At 59.8% G+C, this 22,368-nt stretch overlaps 1 protein-coding gene across 5 annotated transcripts; it reads left to right on the top strand.

Annotated features, from left to right (window-relative positions):
- Positions 1-249: 249 nt before the first annotated feature.
- Positions 250-21,543, top strand: TOP3B (DNA topoisomerase III beta). 5 transcript variants are annotated; one of them, XM_089323485.1, is made up of 18 exons: positions 255-380; positions 2,290-2,682; positions 8,095-8,305; positions 9,331-9,462; positions 10,402-10,508; positions 13,203-13,277; positions 14,304-14,500; positions 14,833-14,989; positions 15,870-15,983; positions 17,083-17,173; positions 17,438-17,592; positions 17,704-17,809; positions 18,110-18,430; positions 19,161-19,289; positions 19,537-19,686; positions 19,992-20,092; positions 20,242-20,443; positions 20,995-21,543. In XM_089323485.1, the coding sequence occupies exons 3-18, from the start codon at positions 8,236-8,238 to the stop codon at positions 21,474-21,476; spliced, it is 2,589 nt and encodes an 862-aa protein (XP_089179611.1). In that variant the 5' UTR covers positions 255-380; positions 2,290-2,682; positions 8,095-8,235; the 3' UTR covers positions 21,477-21,543. The 5 variants fall into 5 exon arrangements, with proteins under 5 accessions (XP_002719771.3, XP_051682690.2, XP_089179611.1 ...); XM_089323484.1 differs by having other exon boundaries at positions 269-380; positions 2,537-2,682; XM_089323486.1 differs by having other exon boundaries at positions 306-380; positions 2,568-2,682.
- The last annotated feature ends 825 nt before the right edge of the window (positions 21,544-22,368 follow it).

The following is a 22,368-nucleotide window of genomic DNA, read 5'->3' as shown; positions in this document are numbered from 1 at the left end:
AAACGGTATAGCTTTGACGAAAGCCTGCTGCACACACGTCTGTAGCTTTGTTAGTAACCATCACAATCACTGGCACGATGGCTGTCATGACTGGCTCCCCGTAGCTGAGAAGAATCCGGGTGGAGAGTTTGGGGAGCCCCCTTCGGACAGCGAGCCCCCCGGGAGTCTACGCGAAGCTTTGCGGATCCCCTCAAAGATGGCGGCGGGGATTCGGGGCGGTGCCCCCGGAACGCTCGAGCGCCGGGACCCGCAGACACCGTCGGACGGGGGAATCGGACGGACGCGGGGACGCCCGAAGCGGCCGGACCCGGAAGTCGGGGTTGCAGTGGCCGCCCCTCCCCGGGAGCGGGAGCCGGAGACGAGTCGCGGTGGGGCCACGGGTGAGCAGCGGGCGCCGAGAGGGGCTGCTCGCGGAAGCAGGCAGCGCAGCCTGTCTTCAGGCCGGTGTCCTGAGTGCTGGCCGGGCTGAGGAGAGGGTCCCGGGCCGGGCCTCGCGTTCCCGCTCGCCGGGGTGGTGGCGGGAGGCGGTGATGGGCTGCGCGCTCAGCCTCGCGCTGGGCGGGGGCCGGGCGCTGCGGGCGCTGCCACTGTTCCTCCTGGCGGCCTCCCCCGGCTCGCAGAGGCGAGCGCTTTCTGTCTGAACCTCCCGGGCCGGGAAACTGAGGCTGTGCCGTGGTCGGCGCCCACTTCCGGGCGGTCTAAGGGGCCCGGGTTCTCCGCTCTTTTCGGAGTGAGCAAAGTAGCTGGGGTCCAGGGGCAGTAGTTTGTCGGAGCGGGGGAGGGGATGGCTTCGTCTTGCCCCTTCGCTTCCTCGGCCTGTGGGAATAGGACGCGAAAGGCCAGCCCCACCTGGGCGTCATGGCCACTGAGCACTGGGGGTCCTGTGCCAGGGTCACCGACACTGGCCCCTTTACTCGTGATCTGGAGGGGGAAAAATGTAAAAACTGACAGTCCCTGCCCTTCAGAGTTGTTGGCGAGATTAAATGAAACAGTGTTGATGGCCGTGGCGTGCCCGGCCCAGAAGAGCTTAAGAAAGGGTTGTTCCTTTTCTGATTCTTTGGGTATAGGGTGTGGGGGATACCCTCCCCTGTCCACACTGTGCACTCGAGAGGTGGCCTCAGCGGTCTTGCAAGGTCGGGTGTCCGATGAGCAGGTACACCCAGAGCAGGTACGGCAAGCAAGCTGTGTACTAGCATGCAGGGCCCTCATTGGCTGAGTCCTGCGGGTGTACACTTCCCAGACCTCCCTGCGCTACAGAGTTACCTCCTGCACTCACTGTAGTCTCCCCCTTGGGACTTGGCTACTCCGGAACAACCAGGAGTTTGCCTAGTGAAGTTGCTACCTCTGCAGGTCCCCGCTGTGTTGAAAATGGACCACCAGACCTGCTGGCGAATTCCTCCTCTTTCCATGTTTACACTTTTTCGGTCCCATTTTGACTCCTATTCTTTGTTCTTCAACCGTTTGGCTCAGGACTCCAGCTCAGTTCTGAGAGATGAGGATTGAAGTTACAGCACTGTTCCGTTTTCCACGGTATCCTTCTAGCCAGCCTGTAAGGGGGTCACCAATGCCCGCCTTCCCTGCCGGTTTATTGACTATGTTAGTTAGCCCGTGTGATGGCCCATCAGGATTGTCCTCCTAGTATCCTCTCTCTGAGGGCATCCCGAGAGTATGGGATATTCAGGCATCCCTTATCCAGCGTCCTCCGCCAGCAGCCCATCCCACCTGCCCAAGCCACATTCCACGGCTGCTCTGTAGGTGGGGGAGGGGCCAGAATTATTTTTTAAGACTCTTTCTTCTTTCTTTCTTTTTTTTTAAGAATTATTTATTTGAAAGAGTTACAGAGAGAGAGAGAGCAGAGAGAGAAAGGTCGTCCATTTTGCTGGTCCACTCCTCAAATGATCACAATGGAAAGAGCTGAGCTGATCCAAAGCCAGGAGTCAGGAGCTTCTTCCAGGTCTCCCAAGCAGCTGCAGGAACCCAAGGACTTGGGCCATCTTCCACTGCTTTCCCGGGCCATAGCAGAGAGCAGGATTGGAAGTGGAGCAGCTGGGACTCGAACCAGCACCCACATGGGATGCCGGCACTGCAATTGGCAGCTTTACCTGCTACACCACAGTGCCGGCCCCTCCCTGATTTGCATTTTTTTGAAAAAAGATATTAGAACCTGCAACCCCCTCCCCCCCAACCCTGACACCATTGGTTTTTCTCTGTGGAGATTCCTGTGCCCTCTGGCTGATGCATCAGGAAAGAGTACATCCGGGTGACTCTCGCATGTCTCTTCCCGTTCAGGCTGCACCATGAAGTTTGTCAAGGGCTCCTGGTGGGACTGACTCAGAAGGACCTCCCAAGCCCCCTGATTCTCATCAGAAGTCAAGAGGGGAGTTGCCTTTTCTTCCTCCTCCCACTCTGGGCTCTGTCTCACGAGATGTCTCATCTTTCCACACCTGTGCCGTCCACTGATGGTTTTAGGAGCTCCCCTGTGTGTCTCCCTCCTAGCTGTTTGTTTGAAGTGTGGGATTTCTCCATCTTTCCCCAGGGAGATTCTGATGCAGCCTCTTTTTAACCAGCTCTTCTACTGAGCTAGGAACTCCTCGGACGCTTGAGTGTTGTTCGGGCTACCGCCAGGCCTCCACTGGCAGGATCACCCGACCTGGGCATAGACCCGGACGTGAAAGGAGACCCGTCTAAGTGCATTGTCTCCCAGGGGCTCCCTCTGCTGGCGGTGGGCCGAGCACTGGCAGGCTGGCCTGCCGCTCATCCTCCACTCGACTCGAGTCCTAATCCCAGTCCCACTGCGGAATGTTGGATGTCAGCACCCCGTTAGCCCTCGCCTAGCTCCGTCTTGGAAGTAGGAAGTCAGACTGCAGGCTTTGGCCAGCAACAGGATTGAACTCGGTGCACCCTCTGGTTGACCATAAGAGCCAGTTTCTGGCCATTTTGATCCAATTAGGCTTTTTTTTTTTTTTCTTTTTTTAAAGGCAGCAGCTCAAGTGAACACTCGTGTTGGTAGAGCAGGAACATGAGCAGGGGAAGTGAATTTCGGAAGCCATGTCCTCAGGCTGCCTCTCACTGGCTGCCACTGAGAAAATAAGGGGGCCCCCGGCTGGGTCAGGACGGATGCACCCCATTAAGACTGCAGCCACCTTGTCAGAAGTGGAGCCCAGGACCCTGGCTTCAGCCAGGCCCCAGGCCGCTGTGGCCGTTTGAGGAGTGAACCGGCAGATGGGAGATTCTGTCTCACGCCCGCTGCCCCTCTCTCTGTGTAACTCTGTGGAACCTGATGCTGCTGAAGAGAAGCGTACTCGGCCAGCAGGAAGCGTGACCCGACCAGCGTCCCGGGCGACCTTTGGAAATCACTTCCTCTGGGTTTGTTCCTCTTTGAGACGATTGCGCCAGGTGTCAGTGAGGCCCGTGCCCCGGGATTCCGGGATTCCGGATCCTAGGACGCAGTGGGGCTTTTCCCCAGTAAAACAGTGACACTCGAAATAGTACCAGATGTGCATCCACTGCTGAAGTGTAAGACGTTGAACCAGGACTTATATTTCCTTTTTGTTGTTGTTGTTCTTTTTAACTATTTAAGAAAAAGACCAACAGAGAGTGTAAAGTCCCATCCACTGGCTCACCCCACAAACAGCCGCAGTAGCCAGGCAAAACTGGGAGCTGGGAACGTAGTGCCGCATGCTGACAGGAACCGAGCTACTTGAGATGTCAGCACTGGCTCTCAGGGGCTGCGTTAGCAGGAAGCTGGAGTTGGGAGCCAGAGCCAGGACTCAGACCCAGGCATTCAGATGCTGAATGTGGACACCCTAACCGCCAGGCTAAACATCTGTCCCAAGAACGGGCATCTTTTCTTTCCTTTTCTTTTTTTTAGAGCCAATGCTATAGGTGCATGTGAGAGATGAGTAGCAGCTGCATGCCCTGACAGATGGACAGGCTATCTGAAACACACGTGCCCTGATGTGTGCTGCCCAGAGGTAGCCCTGCTCCTGGATAACTTGAGATAATCTAAGATAATGGAGATGATGCTGAGACAAAATGTGTTTCTCTGGAGTGACTAGTCAGCTTGCTCGCTCTTTGTCAAAAAACTCAAGTACTTGGGTTTGAAGGGAGCAGTAGAGATGGAATTTTGACACCATGGGAAAAAAGAACACCAAGGAGACGTGTTTTCAAAAGATTTAAAGTCACTTTTTTTTTCTTTAATATTTAGTTAGTTATTTGAGAGGTAGAGTTACAGAGAGAGGGAGAAACAGAGAACGGTCTTCCATCCACTAGCTCACTCCCCAGATGGCCGCAATGGCCAGAGCTGTGCCGATCTGAAGCCAGGAGCTTCTTCCAGATCTCCCATGTGGGTTCAGGGGCCCAAGGACTTGGACCACCTTCCACTGCTTTCCCAGGCCATAAGCAGAGAGCTGGACCAGAAGAGGAGTAGCCAGGACACGAACCAGCACCCACAAGGGATGCCAGCACCGCAGGCGAAGGCTTAACCTATGCCACAGCGCCAGACCCTAAAATCAGTTTTAAAATTTTAGAGACCTCAAAGAATTTTTTTTTAAATGTGTTTGTTCAAAAGGCAGAGTGACAGGAAAAGAGAGAGCTCTCCCATTCGTTGGTTCACTCCCCAGATGGCTGCAACAGCTGGGGCTAGGCCAGACCATAGCCCAGAGCCGGGAATTCAGTCTGAGTCTGCCACGTGGGTGGCAAGACCCCAACTACTTGAGCCACCACTGCTGCCTTTCAGGGTCAGCATTAGCAGGAAGCTGGGGTCAAGTGCAGGGGCTGAGTGTGGAATCCCCAGCATGGCACGCGGGTGTCTTAGCCAGCATCTTACCTGCTGTAGCAAACAGCCGCGCCTATTACGTCTTTTCTTAAATCCGTTGTCTTAGTTCCTATTGACCCATCACACGTGTCCATAGCACCAAAGGTAAAAGGTGCAAGATGGGGTATGGTGGGCAGGAGCCCCCTCAGCCCTGTCCCCAGGCCCTGATACACACACACACTCTGCTCTGACCTTTTGAGGTCCCCTGCAGACATGTCTGCCCTTTGTCAACAAGCACCTGTGTGTGACCAGGTACATCGCCCCCTCACGTGCCCCCACAGCAGATGTCCCTTCCTCGCCACTGCCAGGTGTGGCCTTGCACAGAGGGGCAGGCCTTGGGCTGCCCGGCTCCCCGTGGTGAACGCCAGGTCACGCACTGTAGGAGACCTGCCCAGCAGTGTGCTCCACTGTGTGCACCAGCCAGGGTCGCTCCCGCGCTGCCCTGTCCTGGCCGCGGGAGGGGATGTTCAGTGTCCACGTGGACAGCACTGCCGGCCCCCACAGCTCACTCCGGGTCCCGAGTCGGTCATCTTGCCCCTGAGAGTGGCCTCCTTAGACTCCTGCTACCCACCCCCACCAGGCCTCCCTCTGCCTCCTCTTCCTCTTCCATCAGGAGAAGCTGGACCTTGGCGCACTGCCTGGACACGCCCTCCCTCCTCTCCTCACCAAGGCTGGCCGGTTGCCTGTCACCCCCTCGATCCCCCTCCCGGGTGCACGGGCTGTTAGCCCCTCTGCCCCTGCATCTCCTCTGGTCCTCTGCAGGGCAGCCCCAGCCACATGCAAACACACTGGTGTGTCTTCCCCTCCCCTTCTCCCAGTCCTTCCTGAGTGCCCACCCACTCAGCTTTCACCTCTGTCTCTCACCAAAGGACCCCCATGAGGGTCACCTGGGCCCTTGGATTGCCAGGTCTCAGAGGCCACCTTGCCCGCCTGTCCCGACTCCCCCTGCTGGTTCCTCTCTTCCCGGCCTCCAGCCTGGCTTCTGCCCTTTAGATCACTCCTCCGTGCATCACTTCCTCCAGGGCCACCACGTTGGCTGTTCTCATTCCAGCTAGAACTGCTCCCTCCTTGCTGTTTCCGCCTCCATCAGCGGACACCCCTTCAGCAGCCTTAGCAAGAAACCCTTGCGCTGCCTGTCACACCTCCTGCCCCTCCTGGTCTTGTCCACATTCTGACTTCGGGAAGGGTTCATTGAAGACCTGAGGTCAGATCACCTCAGTCCTGTCGAACCCTCCACTGCCCCCCAGTGCCAACCCTCAGTCAAGGCTTGAGGGACCCCAGCAGCCTCCTTGCTGTTCCTCCAGGCTGCCTGGCCATCCCCTAATCTTTTTACCTGGGCTCTCCCCAGAAGCCCCTGGCCCAGCCCTGTAACTCCCAGACCCTCCCAGCTGCTGGCTCCCTGGTACTTGCACGAGTTCTGGAAAGACAGGGCATGCTGTCGCTCTGTGCAGTGGGCTCTGCACCCAGCACTGGCCCAGTGTGCAGGGGGTGCTGAGTCAGCAACTGCTGTAACTGGGTCATTCCTGGAAGTAGAAGTGCCGAGTCTGCTGCAGGCTGGGGCGGTTCCAGTGTGTGTCCCCATCCGTGCGTGCTTGTGCGCCTGCTCCTCCCAAGTGTCCAGACTCTTTTTTTTTTTTTTTTTTTTTTTGACAGGCAGAGTGGACAGTGAGAGAGAGAGACAGAGAGAAAGGTCTTCCTTTGCTATTGGTTCACCCTCCAATGGCCGCCGTGGCCAGCGTGCTGCGGCCGGCATGCCACGCTGATCCAAAGGCAGGAGCCAGGTGCTTCTGGTCTCCCATGGGGTGCAGGGCCCAAGCACTCCCTGGCCACAGCAGAGAGCTGGCCTGGAAGGGGGCAACCGGGACTAGAACCCAGTGTACCGGTGCCGCAAGGCGGAGGATTAGCCTAGTGAGCCGCGGCGCCGGCTTAGACTCGGGTTTTTGCTAGTGAGAGAACCATGAGGATAGTTAAAGAGTTCACAGAAAAGGAATTACAGGGTAAGTTTATTTTGGTGCAGAATTTGAAATCCAGGCCTAGTTTTTTCATCACTCACCTTTCCATGAATTTCTGAAGTTCTCCTAGGAACTCATTTTAGCTCTGATTTTTTTGGTTTGGTTTGGTTGGTTTGGTTTTTTTTGGTCATTGTTGACTTATTTGAAAGAGAGAGAGATCTCCCATCCACTGGTTCACTTCCCAGATCCTGCAGTGACTGGGACTGGAACGGACTGAAGCCGGGAGCTCAGTACAGGTCTCCCGTGTGGGTGGCAGGGACCCACCTACCTCAGTTGTCACCCACCACCTCCCCTGGTGTGCATCAGCAGGAAGCTGGGGTCAGAAGCAGAGCCGGGACCTGGATGCTGGCATCTTCAGCACTGTGCCGACGCCTGCTCCTTGGCGGAAGTTTCAAAATGGAAATCTTCATATTTTCTTCCTCCCCCCAAAAAAAACTGACCAATTGTCTCCATATGAGGCTGTTGTTAAAAACACCCTGCTACATTTACAAATACCACTGCTGCATCTGTGATGATCAAACAGGTAGAAAGAGCCTGTGTGTCTTGTTTTGGTTTTATTTTATTTTATTTTACTTTGTGCTCTGCCGACAGGTGTTAGCCATGATGTATCCGGCAGAGACGGCTGTTGCAGTGATGTAGACATTAAGCTAGGGTCCCGGTGGGAGGACAAGGCCGTCACAGGCTGTGGCGTGCAGTGCAGTGGGCTGGGACAGAGGCGCGGGGCGCAGGAGGACGTGGTTCATCCTGCCAGGGTGGTTCACAGAGCCAGCATCATGACATAGCGGCTTAAGCTGCCACTTGGAACTCCAGCATCCCTTATCCAGAGTGCCGGCTGCCCCACCTCTGCTCCAGCTCCCTGCTAATGTGCCTGGGAAGACAGCAGAGGATGGCCAAGTCCTTGGACCCCAGCCACCATGTGGGAGACCAGGATGATGCTCCTGGCTCCAGAGACAGATGCCCTGCCTGGGCACCTGCATTCTCCAAATGGGACTCAGGCTAGGCAGGGGTGCGTCACCCCTGGGAGCCAGCAGGACAGAGGCCGTGACGGGGCCCCTCTGCTCTGGGAGACCAGCATGCCCTTGCGTGGGAGGGTGCCTCCATCCTGCCCCAGCGCCTCCATCCTGGCCTGCAGGCCAGTGGGAGCACATGAGCTCCCTCCAAACAAGGCCACATCCCTAGGGCCGTCTCTGAGTCCGCGGGTGACCTGGGCACTTGTTTCTGTCTCAGGCCATCCAGGTTGCCTCATTTCTTGTTTTTTTTTCTCAGGGTGTGTGTTTGGTTTTGAACTGAGTTCCGTTGGTGGCAGTGTGGGTTGCGTGGGAGCTGCGGAAGAGCCGTCTCTGAGCCTCGCTGTCGCCCGGTACCTGTGGAGTGAGGGGCTGAGGACCCTGACAGCCCAGAGCCAGGATGAAGACAGTGCTCATGGTGGCGGAAAAGCCGTCCCTGGCCCAGTCCATCGCCAAGATCCTCTCTCGAGGTAGGCCCTTAGCCCCCCTCCCCCGACCCCCCAGTGCTTTGGTCCGTAACCATGGTCCTGGTGCTTTTAGCCTTTCTGGACGTTTCTTTCTTTTCCCAGCTGGGCCTGGTTTGCTGCAGGTCAGCAGGCACTAATGAAGCCGCACCTCAGCGTAAGCGACCGTGGGCCACATTTGTGTGCGCACTCAAAAGGAACAAGGCCTAATTCAAGGGCAGGGGAAGGGGCTGTCATGGTCTGAGCGCTGTGGCAGCAGGGGTGTGGGCCCCAAGCAGCAGGAACCCGTCCCGGAAGGAGGAAGACTGAGTCAGGGTCTCACCCCCCGTCTCAGCCACCCCTGGACGCACCACTGCCTGCTGGCCCCCTGGCTCGGCCCCTGCTCCTCTGCTCGCTCAGGAGTGGCCGCAGGTGCTCCTGAAGCACCAGGGAGCTGGAGAGGGCATGCCTGCCCTCACCTGCGCCGGCTGCCCGGGGCCCGGCTGGGCGGTGTCTCCTCCCATCCATGAAATCCCCTCCCAATCAAGGAGTATTTGGCTGCTGGGCACCAAGGGATGGCAGGTGCACACTTTGCCTCACTCTTGGCCCAGCAGCAGGGGAGGAAGAGCCCCTCACACAGCTGCGAGGCGTGGTCTAGCAGGGCTGAGGCCCCCGGAGTGTGCCTGCTACCCAGGGCTGAGCGGGTGAGGCCGCCGCAGGATCCACTCGTTAGGGCTCTCAGTGACCTTTGAGTCAAGTTTGCATGAAAATGAAGCGGCAGTCACTCTGAAGGGTGAAACCAGGAGGGCGGACAGAGCAGAGAGCCCGCAGGTACCCCGTCCTGGCTACAGCTGGCACGGGCCCACTCCAGGCCGGCGGTTTGCAGGTGCTGCTTCCCTGGGCACGGCTGTGTCTCAGCACCCAACTGCCGGCAGGGCCTGAGGAGTGTTTCTCCCCGGGCCGCTCGGGAAAAGGAGGGCTCTGGCTCTCCGGGAGACGGCGGCCGGGCCCAGGGTCTCCCCAGCATCTGCATCCGTGTGCTTCTCCCCCAGGGAACATGTCCTCGCACAAGGGGCTCAATGGCGCATGCTCAGTGCACGAGTACACTGGCACCTTCGCCGGCCAGCCTGTCCGCTTCAAGATGACATCCGTCTGTGGTCACGTGATGACCTTGGACTTCCTGGGTGAGTGCACCCCTTCCCCGCCCTCTCACCCCAGCCTACACTGTGCAGCCCGGGGTGCAGCCAGAGCTAGGTACACGTCTTGACAGAGAACTCTGTCCCGAACACTTGAGTCTTGAAGCCGGCAAATGTTAGAGTGATGACCAGGGGTTCCTGGGTGAGGCACCCAGAACCCAGGCCCTGGAGGTCAGCGTTCCTGAGTCCCCGCGGTCACTGCCTGCCCTGGGCGCCTTCCTGTGGCTGAGGGGGTGAGGAGCCTGGCCCACGCAGGCACTTGCCACTTAGCAGCTGTTGTTGTCATGCTCACGTTATTCCGGCCTCCGTGAGCTTCTGTTCTTGCGGGGGGAGGGGGGCCTCACACCCAAACCCCCTGCAGCCCAGGATTGCTGAGGCACCATGCCACTGGAAAGGCAGAGCTCTCGTTGTGGGTCTTGCCCAACGCAGCAAGGCCTCTGTGGTGGTTCTCACTGCTCAGCGGTGACAGAAAGGGATAGATAGAGCTGGGCTCCAAACTCTGTATCTGGCTGGCAAAACTGGAGAGCCAGGATTCGAACTTGAATCTGTCTGACCCCATTCTCCCAGGCTGCAAGAAATAGGGTCTCCAAGCAAGCCAAGGACCCAGCGTGCAAGAGCTGGGCCTTAAGAGGCAGGAGTGTTTTCTGCTCTGACAAAGTGAGCCAGCCCAAGACTGGAGCTTCCAGCCACAGGGAAGCCCTGGAAGTGAGGCCAGAGCAGAGGCCCTGCCCAGCCCTACCCAGCAGAAGGAAGGCAGGGCGGTGGGTGTTAGCCCAAGACCCAAACCCATGCCCTACCCCGTCTCTGATTGTCAGGGGACCCTGGGCCAGTGGCTCTCCAAGCCGCCCAATGAGGGGTCAGCAGGTGGCAGAGGCTGACCCCCGCGAGCTATGGCGTGTGACTGCGCATCACGGCCTTGGTTTGTAGGGAAGTACAACAAGTGGGACAAGGTGGACCCCGCGGAGCTGTTCAGCCAAGCCCCGACCGAGAAGAAGGAAGCCAATCCCAAGCTGAACATGGTGAAGTTCCTGCAGGTGCGAGCGGTGGGCACAGTGGGCGGGAGCCGGGAGCTGGCCACAGTTTGAGTGCTTGTGCCCTCACGGGGAGGCCTTTCTGCCCCTTCTACATCCCCCGCGGGCCCACACGGCCCCTTCAGGCCTGGTGCCCCCAAGCACATCCAGCCAGGCTGAGTACGCCTGTCGCTCAGTCCTGGAGAGCGCAAGCGTCTTGCTCTCTCTCTCTCTCTTTTTTTTTTTTTTTTTTTTATGTTTGCTCTCTCATTTTCATCCGCTTGAAAGGCAGAGTGACAGAGAAAGACAGAAAGGATCTTCCATCTGCTGGTTTACTCCTCAAGTTTCCACAACAGCCAGGGCCCAGCCATGCCAAGCCAGGATCCCAGAACTCCATCCGGGTCTCCCACCTGGGCAGTAGCTACCAGGCACTTGAGCCGTCATCTGCTGCCTCCCAGGGGTGCAGGAAGCTGGAAGCAAAGGCAGTGGGATTCAAACCAACACTGCACTATGGGATATCAGCATCACACACAGCAACTCGCTGCACAGTTCCCAGCTTTTCTTATTCTGTTGTATGTGTTTATTTATTTGAAAGGCAGAGCCACAGAGAGAGAGAGAGAGAGATCTTTCATCCACTGGTCCACTCCCCCAAATGCCTGCAATGACCAGGTCAGAATTAGGATCCAGCAATCAGACGTGTCTCCCACTACTTGAGCTGTTGCCCACTGCCTCCCAGAGTGTGCTATAGCAGGAAGCAGGAACGGAGGCCGAGCTGGGATTCGGACACAGGCACTCCAGTATGGGATTTGCGGGTCCCAGGCAGCATCTTCTTTATTCTTCTTAACGATTTTTTTTTTTAAGATTTTATTTATTTATTTGAGAGGTAGAGTTACAGACAGTGAGAGGGAGAGACAGGGAGAAAGGTCTTCCTTCCACTGGTTCACTCCCCAAATGACTGCAACGGCCAGAGCTGCGGTGATCCAAAGCCAGGAGCCAGGAGCTTCTTCCCAGTCTCCCATGTGGTGCAGTCCATCCTCTACTGTTTTCCCAGGCCATGGCAAAGAGCTGGATTGGAAGAGGGGTAGCCGGGTCTACAGCCAGCCCTTATATGGGATGCTGGCGCCATAGGCAGAGGATTAACATACTGCGCCATGGCACTGGCCCCTAAAGATTTTATTTTATTTTGAAAGTCAGAATTATACAGACAGAGAAGGAGAGGCAGAGAGAGGTCTTCTATCTGCTGGTTCACTCCCCAAATGGCCGCAATGGCCGGAGCTGCGCCAATCCAAAGCCAGGAGCCAGGAGCTTCTTTCCGGGTCTCCCACATGGGTGCAGGGGCCCAAGCACGGGCCATCTTCTACTGCTTTCCCAGGCCACAGCAGAGAGCTGGATCAGAAGTAGAGCAGCTGGAACTCAAACCAGCGCCATATGGGATACCAGCCCTGCAGGCAGCGGCTTTACCCACTATGCCATAGCGCCGGCCCCCTTTTTTTTTTTAAAAAAAAGATTTATTTATTTATTTGAAAATCAGAGTTACAGAGAAAGAGAGACAGATCTTCCATCCACTGGTTCCCTCCCCAGCAGTGTCTTCCAGGTCTTCCATGTGAGTGGCAGGGATACAAGCATGTGGGCCATCTCCCTCTGCTTTTCCAGGTGCACTAGCAGGGAGCTGGATCGGAAGTGGAACGGCTGGGACTCAAACCCTGCACTCCTAAGGGTGCCGGCACTGTAGGCAGTTGCTTAACCCTCAAGCAGCATCTTTACCTGCTGCTGTACACTTGTTCCCGTTCTGCTTTTGAAACACAGTAATTTGTTTGCTTGGGATTTCTTCCCTAATTGTAAAGCAAGTACTTTCACGTTGTGGGAAATAGGAGGATATACATAAGGAGAAAGAAGAAACCATAATCATGGTCTCCCCACCTAGAGTGGCCTCTGTCAGCATTGAGAGCAACTCTACACAGCCGTTTCTCTAGGAAGTTTTGGGGTTAACATCATAGCAGTTCAGATTTTGTTTCTGTCCACAAACAAGCAGTTCTTTTTTTTTTTTTTTTTTAAGATGTATTTATTTAGGGACCAGTGTTGTGGCATAGTAGATAAAACTACCACCTGCGACGCCGGCATTCCCATTCAGGGGCAGGTTCAAGTCCTGGCTGCTCCACTTCCGATTCAGCTCCCTGTTAATGTGCCTGGGAAAAGGAGTGGAAGATGACCCAAGTGCTTGGGCCCTTGCACCCACGTGGGAGACCCAGACGAAGCTCCTGGCTCCTGGCTGTTGCAGCCATCTGGAAGTGAACATACGCATGGGAGGTAACTCTCTGTCTCTCCATCTGTCTCTGGAACCAGGAGTATCATCCAGGCTTTGGCAGGGGCCCAAGTACTTGGAACATCTTCCACTGCTTTTCCCAGGGAGCAGGGCGCTGGATCAAGTAGAGTAGCCAGGACACAAACCGGCACCCGTATGGGATGCTGGGGTCACAAGCAGTGACTTATCCTGCTGTGCTACACATCAGCCCCAAACCAGCAATTGTGAACCAGAGTGTTTCCTGAGTGGCTGAGCCAGTCTCACTGCAGCCAGTCCTGGCCCAGCCTGGGCACCGTCCTCCTAACCTGGGGTTCAGGCTCCGCCTCCTGTTCCAGGCAGGGAGCCCCCTGGGCAGCTGTGCTGGGGGCGGGGCTTGCAGCAGGCACCCGTTCACATTCACGTGTGCCTTGTGGCAGGTGGAGGGCAGGGGCTGCGACTACATCGTGCTGTGGCTGGACTGTGACAAGGAAGGGGAGAACATCTGCTTTGAGGTGAGTGGGGTGCCCCCGACAGGGCCCACTTTCCACCTCTCTGCCACTCGTTCCACACTGACACAGTCCTCCAGGCCTGGGGCTGCCACATGGAATCATTCTTAATGGCTCAAAAAGGCCCTTCTCTGCTTCATCTCAGAAAATCCTAGTGCCCTTGCTGGGGACGCGAGGCTGAGTGAGGCGTAGCAGGGGCAGGGTGTTCTGTGGGGTGGTGCAAGTTTGGTCTGGAAGGCTGGCCCAGCGTAGGGCCATCTCAGGGACCTTCAGACAATGCCAGCTGACACCTGGCCTTGGCGCCACCCTCCTGTCCCAGGCTTCATTCTTCCCCACGCCCACCTCCACCCGTCCAGCCCTCCCTCCAGGAAAGCAGGTGGCTGCAACCCAACTGCTCCTCCCACAGTGCCCCTTAGGCTGTGGGTCTTTACAGGGTCACCCAGATGCCCTGGCACCCCCAGTGCGGCCCAGGGCTTGGCAAACTCAGGATGCAGGAGGTGGTTCCAACGAGAGCAGACTCGCTCACACATTGTCCCCTCCCTCCGCACAGCCCTCCTAGTCTCAGCTGTGGGACCCCACACACCCCCACCCCCAAGCCGCAGCTGGGCCCACCTGGCCCCTTCCCACTGGCCATGGCCTTTGCCTCTGCTGGGCTTTTTTCCTGCCCTATATTTCTCCAGTTTCTTCAAAGTCTCACGTACCTACGCCCAGCACACCCTCCTCCTAAGAGTAGGCTTCCAGTGGATTTGGGGACTGCGAGGTCCCTTGTGTGCCTGGCAGCAGGGGGAGGAGCGGTGGGGGGCAGCTTGCAGGGCAGCAGTGGGGAGGGGCATGTGAATGGCAATGTAGCCGTGGGTGAGGGGTCTGCGCAAGATGGAGGCTCCTGGAAAGGCAGGAAGACGGCAGGGGTCTTGTTGAAGGGGGCCACACGCGTGCTGAGGCTGGGCCCCAGAAGGAGCCGGGCCTGACGGCTGAGGGGTGGGACAGGAGATGGGGGGCAGAGGCGATCCCAGCCGGATGGCTTCCCACCAGGTCCTTGATGCCGTCGTCCCCGTCATGAATAAGGCCCACGGCGGCGAGAAGACTGTGTTCCGGGCCAGGTTCAGCTCCATCACAGACACAGACATCTGTAACGCCATGGCCCGCCTGGGCGAGCCGGACCACAACGAGGCGCTGTCGGTGGACGCCCGCCAGGAGCTGGACCTGCGCATCGGCTGTGCTTTCACCAGGTGCCACTGGGTGCCTGCCCTGCGCCTCGGCATTTTCACTGTGCCGGCCGCTGCTGGATAGGTGGCGTGGGCCCATTGGCATGCGGGTCCTGAGGGGGTGTGGCAGGGGTACCCATTAGCAGGGCTCCCTGGCCCACTGGGACCCAGCTTCGGTGTTCCTGTTGGCTTTCCCACCCGTGCACGCGTGGCTCCTCCCCAGGGCTCCTCCCTGCCTCTTGCTGCCACCTCCGGTTGCCCTGCGCTCACCACCCCAGCCCCGGGGGCACTCACAGTGGGGTATCAGGCAAATCCTTAACCAAATGGCTTCTCTCCCGCACCCCACCCTCACCCAGGTTCCAGACCAAGTACTTCCAGGGGAAATACGGCGATTTGGACAGCTCTCTCATCTCCTTTGGGCCGTGCCAGACTCCTACGCTGGGCTTCTGTGTGGAGAGGCATGACAAAATCCAGTCCTTCAAGCCGGAAGCCTATTGGGTGCTGCAGGCCAAGGTGCCTCCTCTGCTCTTTGTGTGTGTGTGTGTGTGTGTGTCTGGGTTTGGGGGGGGTGGACTCTGAAAGCCTTGTGTCATCACCATCATCCTCCTCCTGCAGGCCTCAGGGGTAAGGGTGCCACTGTGGGCCTGTGGTGCCCCCGGCTAGGCTGAGCCTGGGGATGCTGAATTTGGATGAGTGGGGACAAGGCTGGTTCTGGCAATCGAGGGTAAAATCACATCTGATCACTGGACCAAGGCCCTGAGCTTTTAAACTTTTTGGAAATTCTAGAAAGCCAGGTGTAGCAGTTCAGACAGTCCTGGGAACGCTGCGTCCCATATTCATATCCGAGTGGCTGGTGCAGGTCCCAGCTCTCTCCCAGTTCCAGCATCCTGCTGATGCCCACCCTGGAAGGCAGTGGTGATGGCTGAAGCACCTGTGTCCCCGCCACCCCCTTGAGAGACTGGCTTCAGCTCCCAGCTCCCGGCTGTGAAGGCACTTGAGGAGCGAAATCGGCGGGTGGGAGATCTCATCTCTGTCTCTCTGCCTTTCAAATAAACAAAAATAATTTTTTTAGGAAGTCCTAGGGCGCTTTCCTCAAATTAAACCCTCCACAGACGCGTGCTGTAGGATTTATAACATGACACTGGAGCTGCTGTGACTGACAGGGACCCTGGGTGTGCGGCAGAGGCTCAGGTGCTACTGAGGATGTGATACCGTCAGCCTTGCCACCCCACCCACCCTGAGCGAGACCAGGGCTCAGGCCGGGATCAGCACACCTGAGCAGGTGCAGACGCCAGCACCAGGGCTGCGTGGCTCCCAGATAAGGCCCAGCCCAGGCGCTGGGCTCGCCGCCCGCTTCTCCTCGTGTGTTCACCTCCTGTCCTCCGTCCTGCAGGTGAACGTCGACAAAGACAGGTCGCTGCTTCTGGACTGGGACCGAGTGAGAGTGTTCGACCGGGAGATCGCACAGATGTTCTTAAACATGACAAAGCAGGAGAAGGAAGCCCAGGTATGGCCCCGCCCCACCCACACCTGTCCCCCTGGCTCATGCATCCACTCCTAAGATAGTTCTCCCAACGCGGCAGCTGTGGGGCACCCATGTCCACACCTGGGACCTGCCAGGCCCTTCCCACGTGACCCAGTGGGCAGATGTCACAGGTGTCCCTTCTCTGTGATCTCGGGGGCTAGTAGCTGCAGAGGGACCTCTGTGATGAGCTTGGCCAGGGCCACACGGCAAGTTGGGGACTTGTCTGGGATCCATCCGCCTGGCACCTCCATGGTGTTGTATTTCCTGCTCAGAGTGTGTGTGACTCAATCTCAGGAAGAGGGTGGGGTGACGGGCACAGGGCATGCTCTGCAGATGCTCCGTGGCCCTGAAAGCTGCCAGAGCCATCAAGGTGTGGCCGGGCCACCTTCAGCCACCCTGCCCTTCCTCGCATGCCAGCTGGCCCACCCATGCAGCCCTCTCAGGCTCCAGAACTTCTGAAGGCGTTCCCATGGGTCGCATTCCTGCAGAGGCCCCGGCTCCGCCTCCAGATCACCCCGCGTAACCCTGGGCTCCACTGCTGCATATCCACAGGCAGCCTCAGCATTAGCACCCACGTTTGTGGGCCTGGAATCCGGCGTGGCCGGGGATTGGCCGAGGCCCAGGCCCTGGGCAGAGTCGCTGGGACTGTTTCTGCCTTGTCTGCTGATGAGTGCCTTCCAGAGGTGGAAGGGGGAGCTCACCAGCCAGCACAGCCCACAGATGGATCCCAGTCGGTCTTGCGTGGCGTTGCTGCAAGTTTCAAGAGAGTTGTCCACACTGAACAATTGTGTGATGTCACGTGAAAGTCCTGGCTTCCTGCCAGCCATGCCTGCAGCCCCTTCTTCCTGCCTCTTGCTCACTCCTCCGGGTTTTCTCTTCCCTAGACAATTGTCTGGAAAAGAGGGCTTGTTGTGTGTCCCTTGCCGGTCCCAAACGAGCACTGAACCCGGTCTCCAGACTGCAGGGAAGAGGGGGTTTGAGAAGCAGAGACAAAGGAAAGCAGGCCCCTTGCCCCGTGCTCGGATTGTCTCTCTTCAGGCTCCTCCCACCTCCGCATCACTGCCTACGTCTCATCCTGCAGGTGGAGGCCACAAGCAGGAAGGAGAAGGCCAAGCAGAGGCCACTGGCCCTGAACACCGTGGAGATGTTGCGTGTGGCCAGCTCTTCTCTGGGTATGTAGGGCGTTTCTCTAGAGGCCCCAAAGACTGCTTGGGATGCACTGAGATGATTCCGTTCAGCCCCAGGGGTGCAGGCGGGGCTGACCCCCACCCCTGGGCTCAGCACCTATCAGGCAGTGATGCCCGGGCCCGGAGGGCAGCTGAGCCTCAGACAGGGGCCCCCCAGCCAGCCGCTCAGAGGCCTACCTTATGTGGAGCCTGAGCGCGCAGCCTGTGGGCAGCCCTCCAGGAGGGTGCTGAGCCTCCTGTCTCCTGCAGGCATGGGGCCACAGCACGCCATGCAGACAGCCGAGCGGCTGTACACGCAAGGCTACGTCAGCTACCCGCGGACAGAGACCACCCACTACCCTGAGAACTTTGACCTGAAGGGCTGCCTGCGACAGCAGGCCAACCACCCCTACTGGGCAGACACGGTGAGGAGAGCCAGGCTGCCCCCGCCGTCCCATCACTAAGCCCTGGACTGCTATCTGGCACGTTGGCCAAACCCATGCCCCGACTCAGCCCCTCTCCGTCCTCTCCTGCAGGTGAAGCGGCTGTTAGCTGAAGGTGTCAACCGCCCGCGCAAAGGCCACGACGCTGGCGACCACCCTCCCATCACTCCCATGAGGTCTGCCACGGAGGCCGAATTAGGTACCAGGTGCTCCCGGCCCCATCCCGACACACCCTCCCCCCCCACATTCCTCCAGCTGCACGGCCCCTGCCGGACAGGATCAGGCCCCGGTGGCCCTGGGACCACCTGGCTGTATGCCCTTGTCATGGGACCAGGACAGGGCAGCAGCTGGGCAGAGGGGGCCCCACAGGGACTTGGTGGGCACAGGGGCTCGTCTCCCTTGGGTGCATTCGCTTTTCTGTTTGTGGGCTTTGGAATCCGGTGCCCGAGCGGGAGCCCCGGCCCAGCTCGCAGGGTGACGAGCGCCGGGCCTGTTGCAGGCGGCGACGCGTGGCGGCTGTACGAGTACATCACCAGGCACTTCATTGCCACGGTGAGCCACGACTGCAAGTACCTCCAGACCACCATCTCTCTGCGGATCGGCCCTGAGCTGTTCACCTGCTCGGGGAAGACCGTCCTCTCGCCAGGCTTCACGGAGATCATGCCCTGGCAAAGCGTGCCCCTGGAGGAGAGCCTGCCCACCTGCCAGAGGGGCGACACCTTCGCCGTGGCGGAGGTGAAGATGCTGGAGAAGCAGACCAGCCCCCCCGACTATCTGACCGAGGCCGAGCTCATCACACTCATGGAAAAGCACGGCATTGGTGAGCGCGCCCGCCGGGGCGCCGGGACAAGCGCTGGCCGGGGCCCACGCCCCGCCAGAGCCGGGCAGGCCTTCGCTGTGAACCCACGCCCCCCAAGGGACCAGCCACACGGCCCAGCTATCCCCAGAGTCAGGACAGCGTCTTCCCAAGTCCTCCCAGGCAGTCCAGCTCTGTCCTGGAATCCCGGAGGCCTGGTGCTCCCGAGAGCCTGGGGTGCCGGGGGCTTCCCAGTGCTGCTGCTCTCAAAGGAGCTGCCTGCCGTGGAGTGGGCACTGCTCTGCTCTGCCGTGGCTTAGGCGCCTCTTCCATGCCCTGGCTCCTGGCAGCTGCACCCCAGGCGGCGCCCGACCCAGTAGCACACACAGCCAGAGGCCCTGGGGGCTCAAACCGCAGCCTTCTCTGTGGGTCCTGGGACCTCACCAGACACTCGCTCGTGAAGCTGCTGGGGGAAGAGAGGGGGTCTGAGAGGGGGCTGGGCGTCGCAGGGTCCAGGCGGGAGAGGCCCAGGAGGTGACATCGCATGCCCAGAATAAGCTCTGGCTTGGGCAGAGTTCCTTAGCCTCCCTCGATGATAAGGCGGGAATCAGCACCCTGGGCCATGAGAGCAGGACACAAAAGGCACCCATGTGCCTGGCACAGCATGGAGAGGAAAGACCGGGAGCCCATGGGGTTGGGGTAGGAGAGTGGGGGGCCGGCCGAGGCACAGCTGGGGCCTTGCTGTGTGCTTTAGGGACTGACGCCAGCATCCCCGTGCACATCAACAACATCTGCCAGCGCAACTACGTCACCGTGGAGAGCGGGCGCCGGCTCAAGCCCACCAACCTCGGCGTCGTCCTGGTGCACGGCTACTACAAGATCGGTGAGCCTCCCCGGGGCCTGTGCGTGGGATGGCGAGCGGCTCGTCTGTGACGGTCCTGGAGTGAGATGTCCCTCGCTGCACTGCCCAAGATTTCTGGAAAGGCCTGGGGGGGGGGGGGGGGCAGGGCATAGGAGGCAGCCTGGTGTGTGCCATCATCTGGTTGAGTGGACAGGAGGAGGAGGAGAAGGGGGCAGTGCGTGAGCCTGGTCCTGCCTAGTGACGCGGCCGCGGCCTCGCCTGCTTCCAGACGCAGAGCTGGTGCTGCCCACCATCCGCAGCGCCGTGGAGAAGCAGCTGAACCTGATCGCCCAGGGCAAGGCTGACTACCGCCAGGTCCTGGGCCACACCCTGGACATCTTCAAGCGCAAGTTCCACTACTTCGTGGACTCCATCGCCGGTAAGGCCTGCCTCTTCCCTGCCCCCAGCAGAGCTCCCGTGTCAGCAGCCAGGCATCGGGACCAGGCGCCGCCCACCCGTGGAAGACTAGCTCCAGATCTGGGCTCAGGCCCCCTCAGAGGGGGTGGCTGTTCACACGGCGTGGACACGGGGCCTGGGCCACATGCCGCCCTGCTTACCTGTCCTCACGGTGGAAGCCCCACTGCCCGCAGGGGAGTGCTGCTGCTTCCAGCCCCCAGGGGCCCCCACTGAGCCGGTCACCCCTCTCCCCCCTCCCCCATGACGCCTCCCTCCGCCCGCCCCCAGGCATGGATGAGTTGATGGAGGTGTCCTTTTCGCCCCTGGCGGCCACCGGCAAACCCCTGTCGCGCTGCGGCAAGTGCCACCGCTTCATGAAGTACATCCAGGTAGGTGGGGTGACCACGGTGCGGCGGTGACGGCCCCCGTCCCGGCTGCCACACAGTGGCTCTGCCAGCACCACCCACGGGGCTCGCGGCCAGGGGCGGGGAAAGAGGGCAGGCGAAGGCCCTCACACCCCACCCCTGCCTCGCCGCAGGCCAAGCCGAGCCGCCTGCACTGCTCACACTGCGACGAGACCTACACCCTCCCCCAGAACGGCACCATCAAGCTCTACAAGGAGCTGCGCTGCCCGCTTGATGACTTTGAGCTGGTCCTGTGGTCGTCGGGCTCGCGGGGCAAGGCCTACCCGCTGTGCCCCTACTGCTACAACCACCCGCCCTTCCGAGACATGAAGAAGGGTGAGCCCGGCCAGCCCTCCTGCTGCCTGTCCAGGGAGTGGCTTCCAGGGGCTCTGCCCCCCCCCCCCGCCCTGCCTGCACTCACCAGCCCTGAGCCCCAGGCTGAAGGGGCCGGGCCCTCATGTCTCTCATGGCCTCCTGGGATGGCGCCATCCCAAACGCAGACCAGGAAGCTACAGGAGTGTGGCATCCACGCACGTTCACCCCGGGGCTGGAGGCTGGGGGAAGGAGGCCTTGTCCCCACCATGCAGCGGCTTTGAGACCCCCCCACAGCCCCATGGGGCCCAGTGACAAGGGTGCCAGGTGGGGTTGCGGGTGACAAGCCGCGGAAGCGGAGCAAAGGGGATGGGCTTGGCTAGGATGCACTAGGACGGAAGCCTGGAGGGCCTTAAAGGTTGACAGAGACTAGGATGGGGGTGTGGTCGTGCTGCTGCCAAGGCGTCCCCAAGTGCCAGGCCCCGTGAAGCACTTTCTGCTGGGGAGGAGGGCCCCGGGGGGTCGTGGGGGCAGTGGGCAGGGCCGGCTGCCTCACCAGGCTCCTTCTCCCCCAGGCATGGGCTGCAATGAGTGCACGCATCCCAGCTGCCCACACTCGCTGAGCATGCTGGGCATCGGCCAGTGCGTGGAGTGCGAGCGCGGAGTGCTGGTGCTGGACGCCACCTCGGGCCCCAAGTGGAAGGTGGCGTGCAACAAGTGCAACGTGGTAGCCCACTGCTTCGAGAACGCGTACCGCGTTCGGGTCTCGGCCGACACCTGCCCCTCCTGCGAGGCCGCCCTGCTCCACGTGGACTTCAACAAGGCCAAGTGCCCCCTCCCGGGCGACGAGACCCAGCACACGGGCTGCGTCTTCTGCGACCCTGTCTTCCAGGAGCTGGTGGAGCTGAAGCATGCAGCCTCCTGCCACCCCATGCACCGTGGCGGGCCAGGGCGGAGGCAGGGCCGGGGGCGGGCCCGGGGCCGGCGGCCCCCTGGGAAGCCCAACCCCAGGCGGCCCAAGGACAAGATGTCCGCCCTGGCTGCCTACTTCGTGTGACAGCCCTGTCGCCCTCCCACACGTGGCCTTTAGGCCACTGAAACCATTAAAATGCATCGTGTCCAGAGCAAGAGGCTTGGGGCCTTTACGCCAATGCCGCTCCCTCTCCCTGCCTGCATCTCCCTTCCGTGTACAGGGCCGAAGCGCTCCCCGCCCTGCGTGGGCCTGCAGGGAGACCGCCAGGTCTGGGCCAGGGGAATGGAGCCCCTGTGCACTGTGGGATCGCTGAGCTGCGTGGCAGCAGGAGGCAGCCCCAGCCCCACAAGACACAGGTGCTGTGGGAGAGGCCCCTCGGGGCAGGCAGAGCTGGGCAAAGTCCTCCCTGCACTTGGCTCTCAAAATCACTGGGCCTTGGCTCCAGCCCACTGCCTGGGGGCCCGCCCTCCTGCCCCCAGCTGGATGTGGTGCCTGTGTGTGCGCCTGGCAGCCTCCCAGGGCTGCCTCTGGTTCCTGATCTCATAACAAGCCCTTATTGTCTCAGACGGCGGCAGCCTGGTGCCCCACGGAAGCTGTTTGCCTGCCGGGCTCAAGAGACGTGCACACCCCCTCCCCCCTGCAGGCTGCAGGCTGCCCCTCTGACCAGGACTCCGTCCTGCAACACCCAAGGTGGGGCCCCTGTGTTAGCTCTGTGCAGGAGCTTGGCAAGAGAACTTTCCAGACTGCCAGCTGTGGCGGCCATGCAGCGGTCAGCCGCGTTTCACATGCGCAGTCCCCGCTGTCCCCAATCCCTCCCAAGGAGCCAGCCCTGGGGTTCTTGGAAACACAGGGTGGATGAAAATGAAGAGTTGTCTGTTCAGTGGCCACCCTGAGGGCAGGCTCCTTGGGAGCTGAAGAGGGCATTCTGGGAGCTGAAGAGGGCATTCTGGGAGCTTCTGCCCCTGCCCTCCCAAGG

The sequence above is a fragment of the Oryctolagus cuniculus genome, chromosome 21 (assembly GCF_051225735.1).
Source record: "Oryctolagus cuniculus isolate XC-2025 breed Fujian yellow rabbit chromosome 21, ASM5122573v1, whole genome shotgun sequence".
NCBI classification, from domain to species: domain Eukaryota; kingdom Metazoa; phylum Chordata; class Mammalia; order Lagomorpha; family Leporidae; genus Oryctolagus; species Oryctolagus cuniculus.
The sequence above is the reverse complement of the archived record's forward strand: the minus strand, read 5'-3'. Positions and strand labels throughout refer to the sequence as shown.

Excerpts from the sequence above, each read along its gene's own strand:
- TOP3B (XM_002719725.6), top strand. The coding sequence starts at position 8,236 with ATGAAGACAGTGCTCATGGTGGCGGAAAAGCCGTCCCTGGCCCAGTCC. Across the intron at positions 10,509-13,202 it reads ACATGGTGAAGTTCCTGCAG|GTGGAGGGCAGGGGCTGCGA; the intron begins GTGCGAGCGGTG and ends GCCTTGTGGCAG. Across the intron at positions 20,444-20,994 it reads CTTCCGAGACATGAAGAAGG|GCATGGGCTGCAATGAGTGC; the intron begins GTGAGCCCGGCC and ends CTTCTCCCCCAG.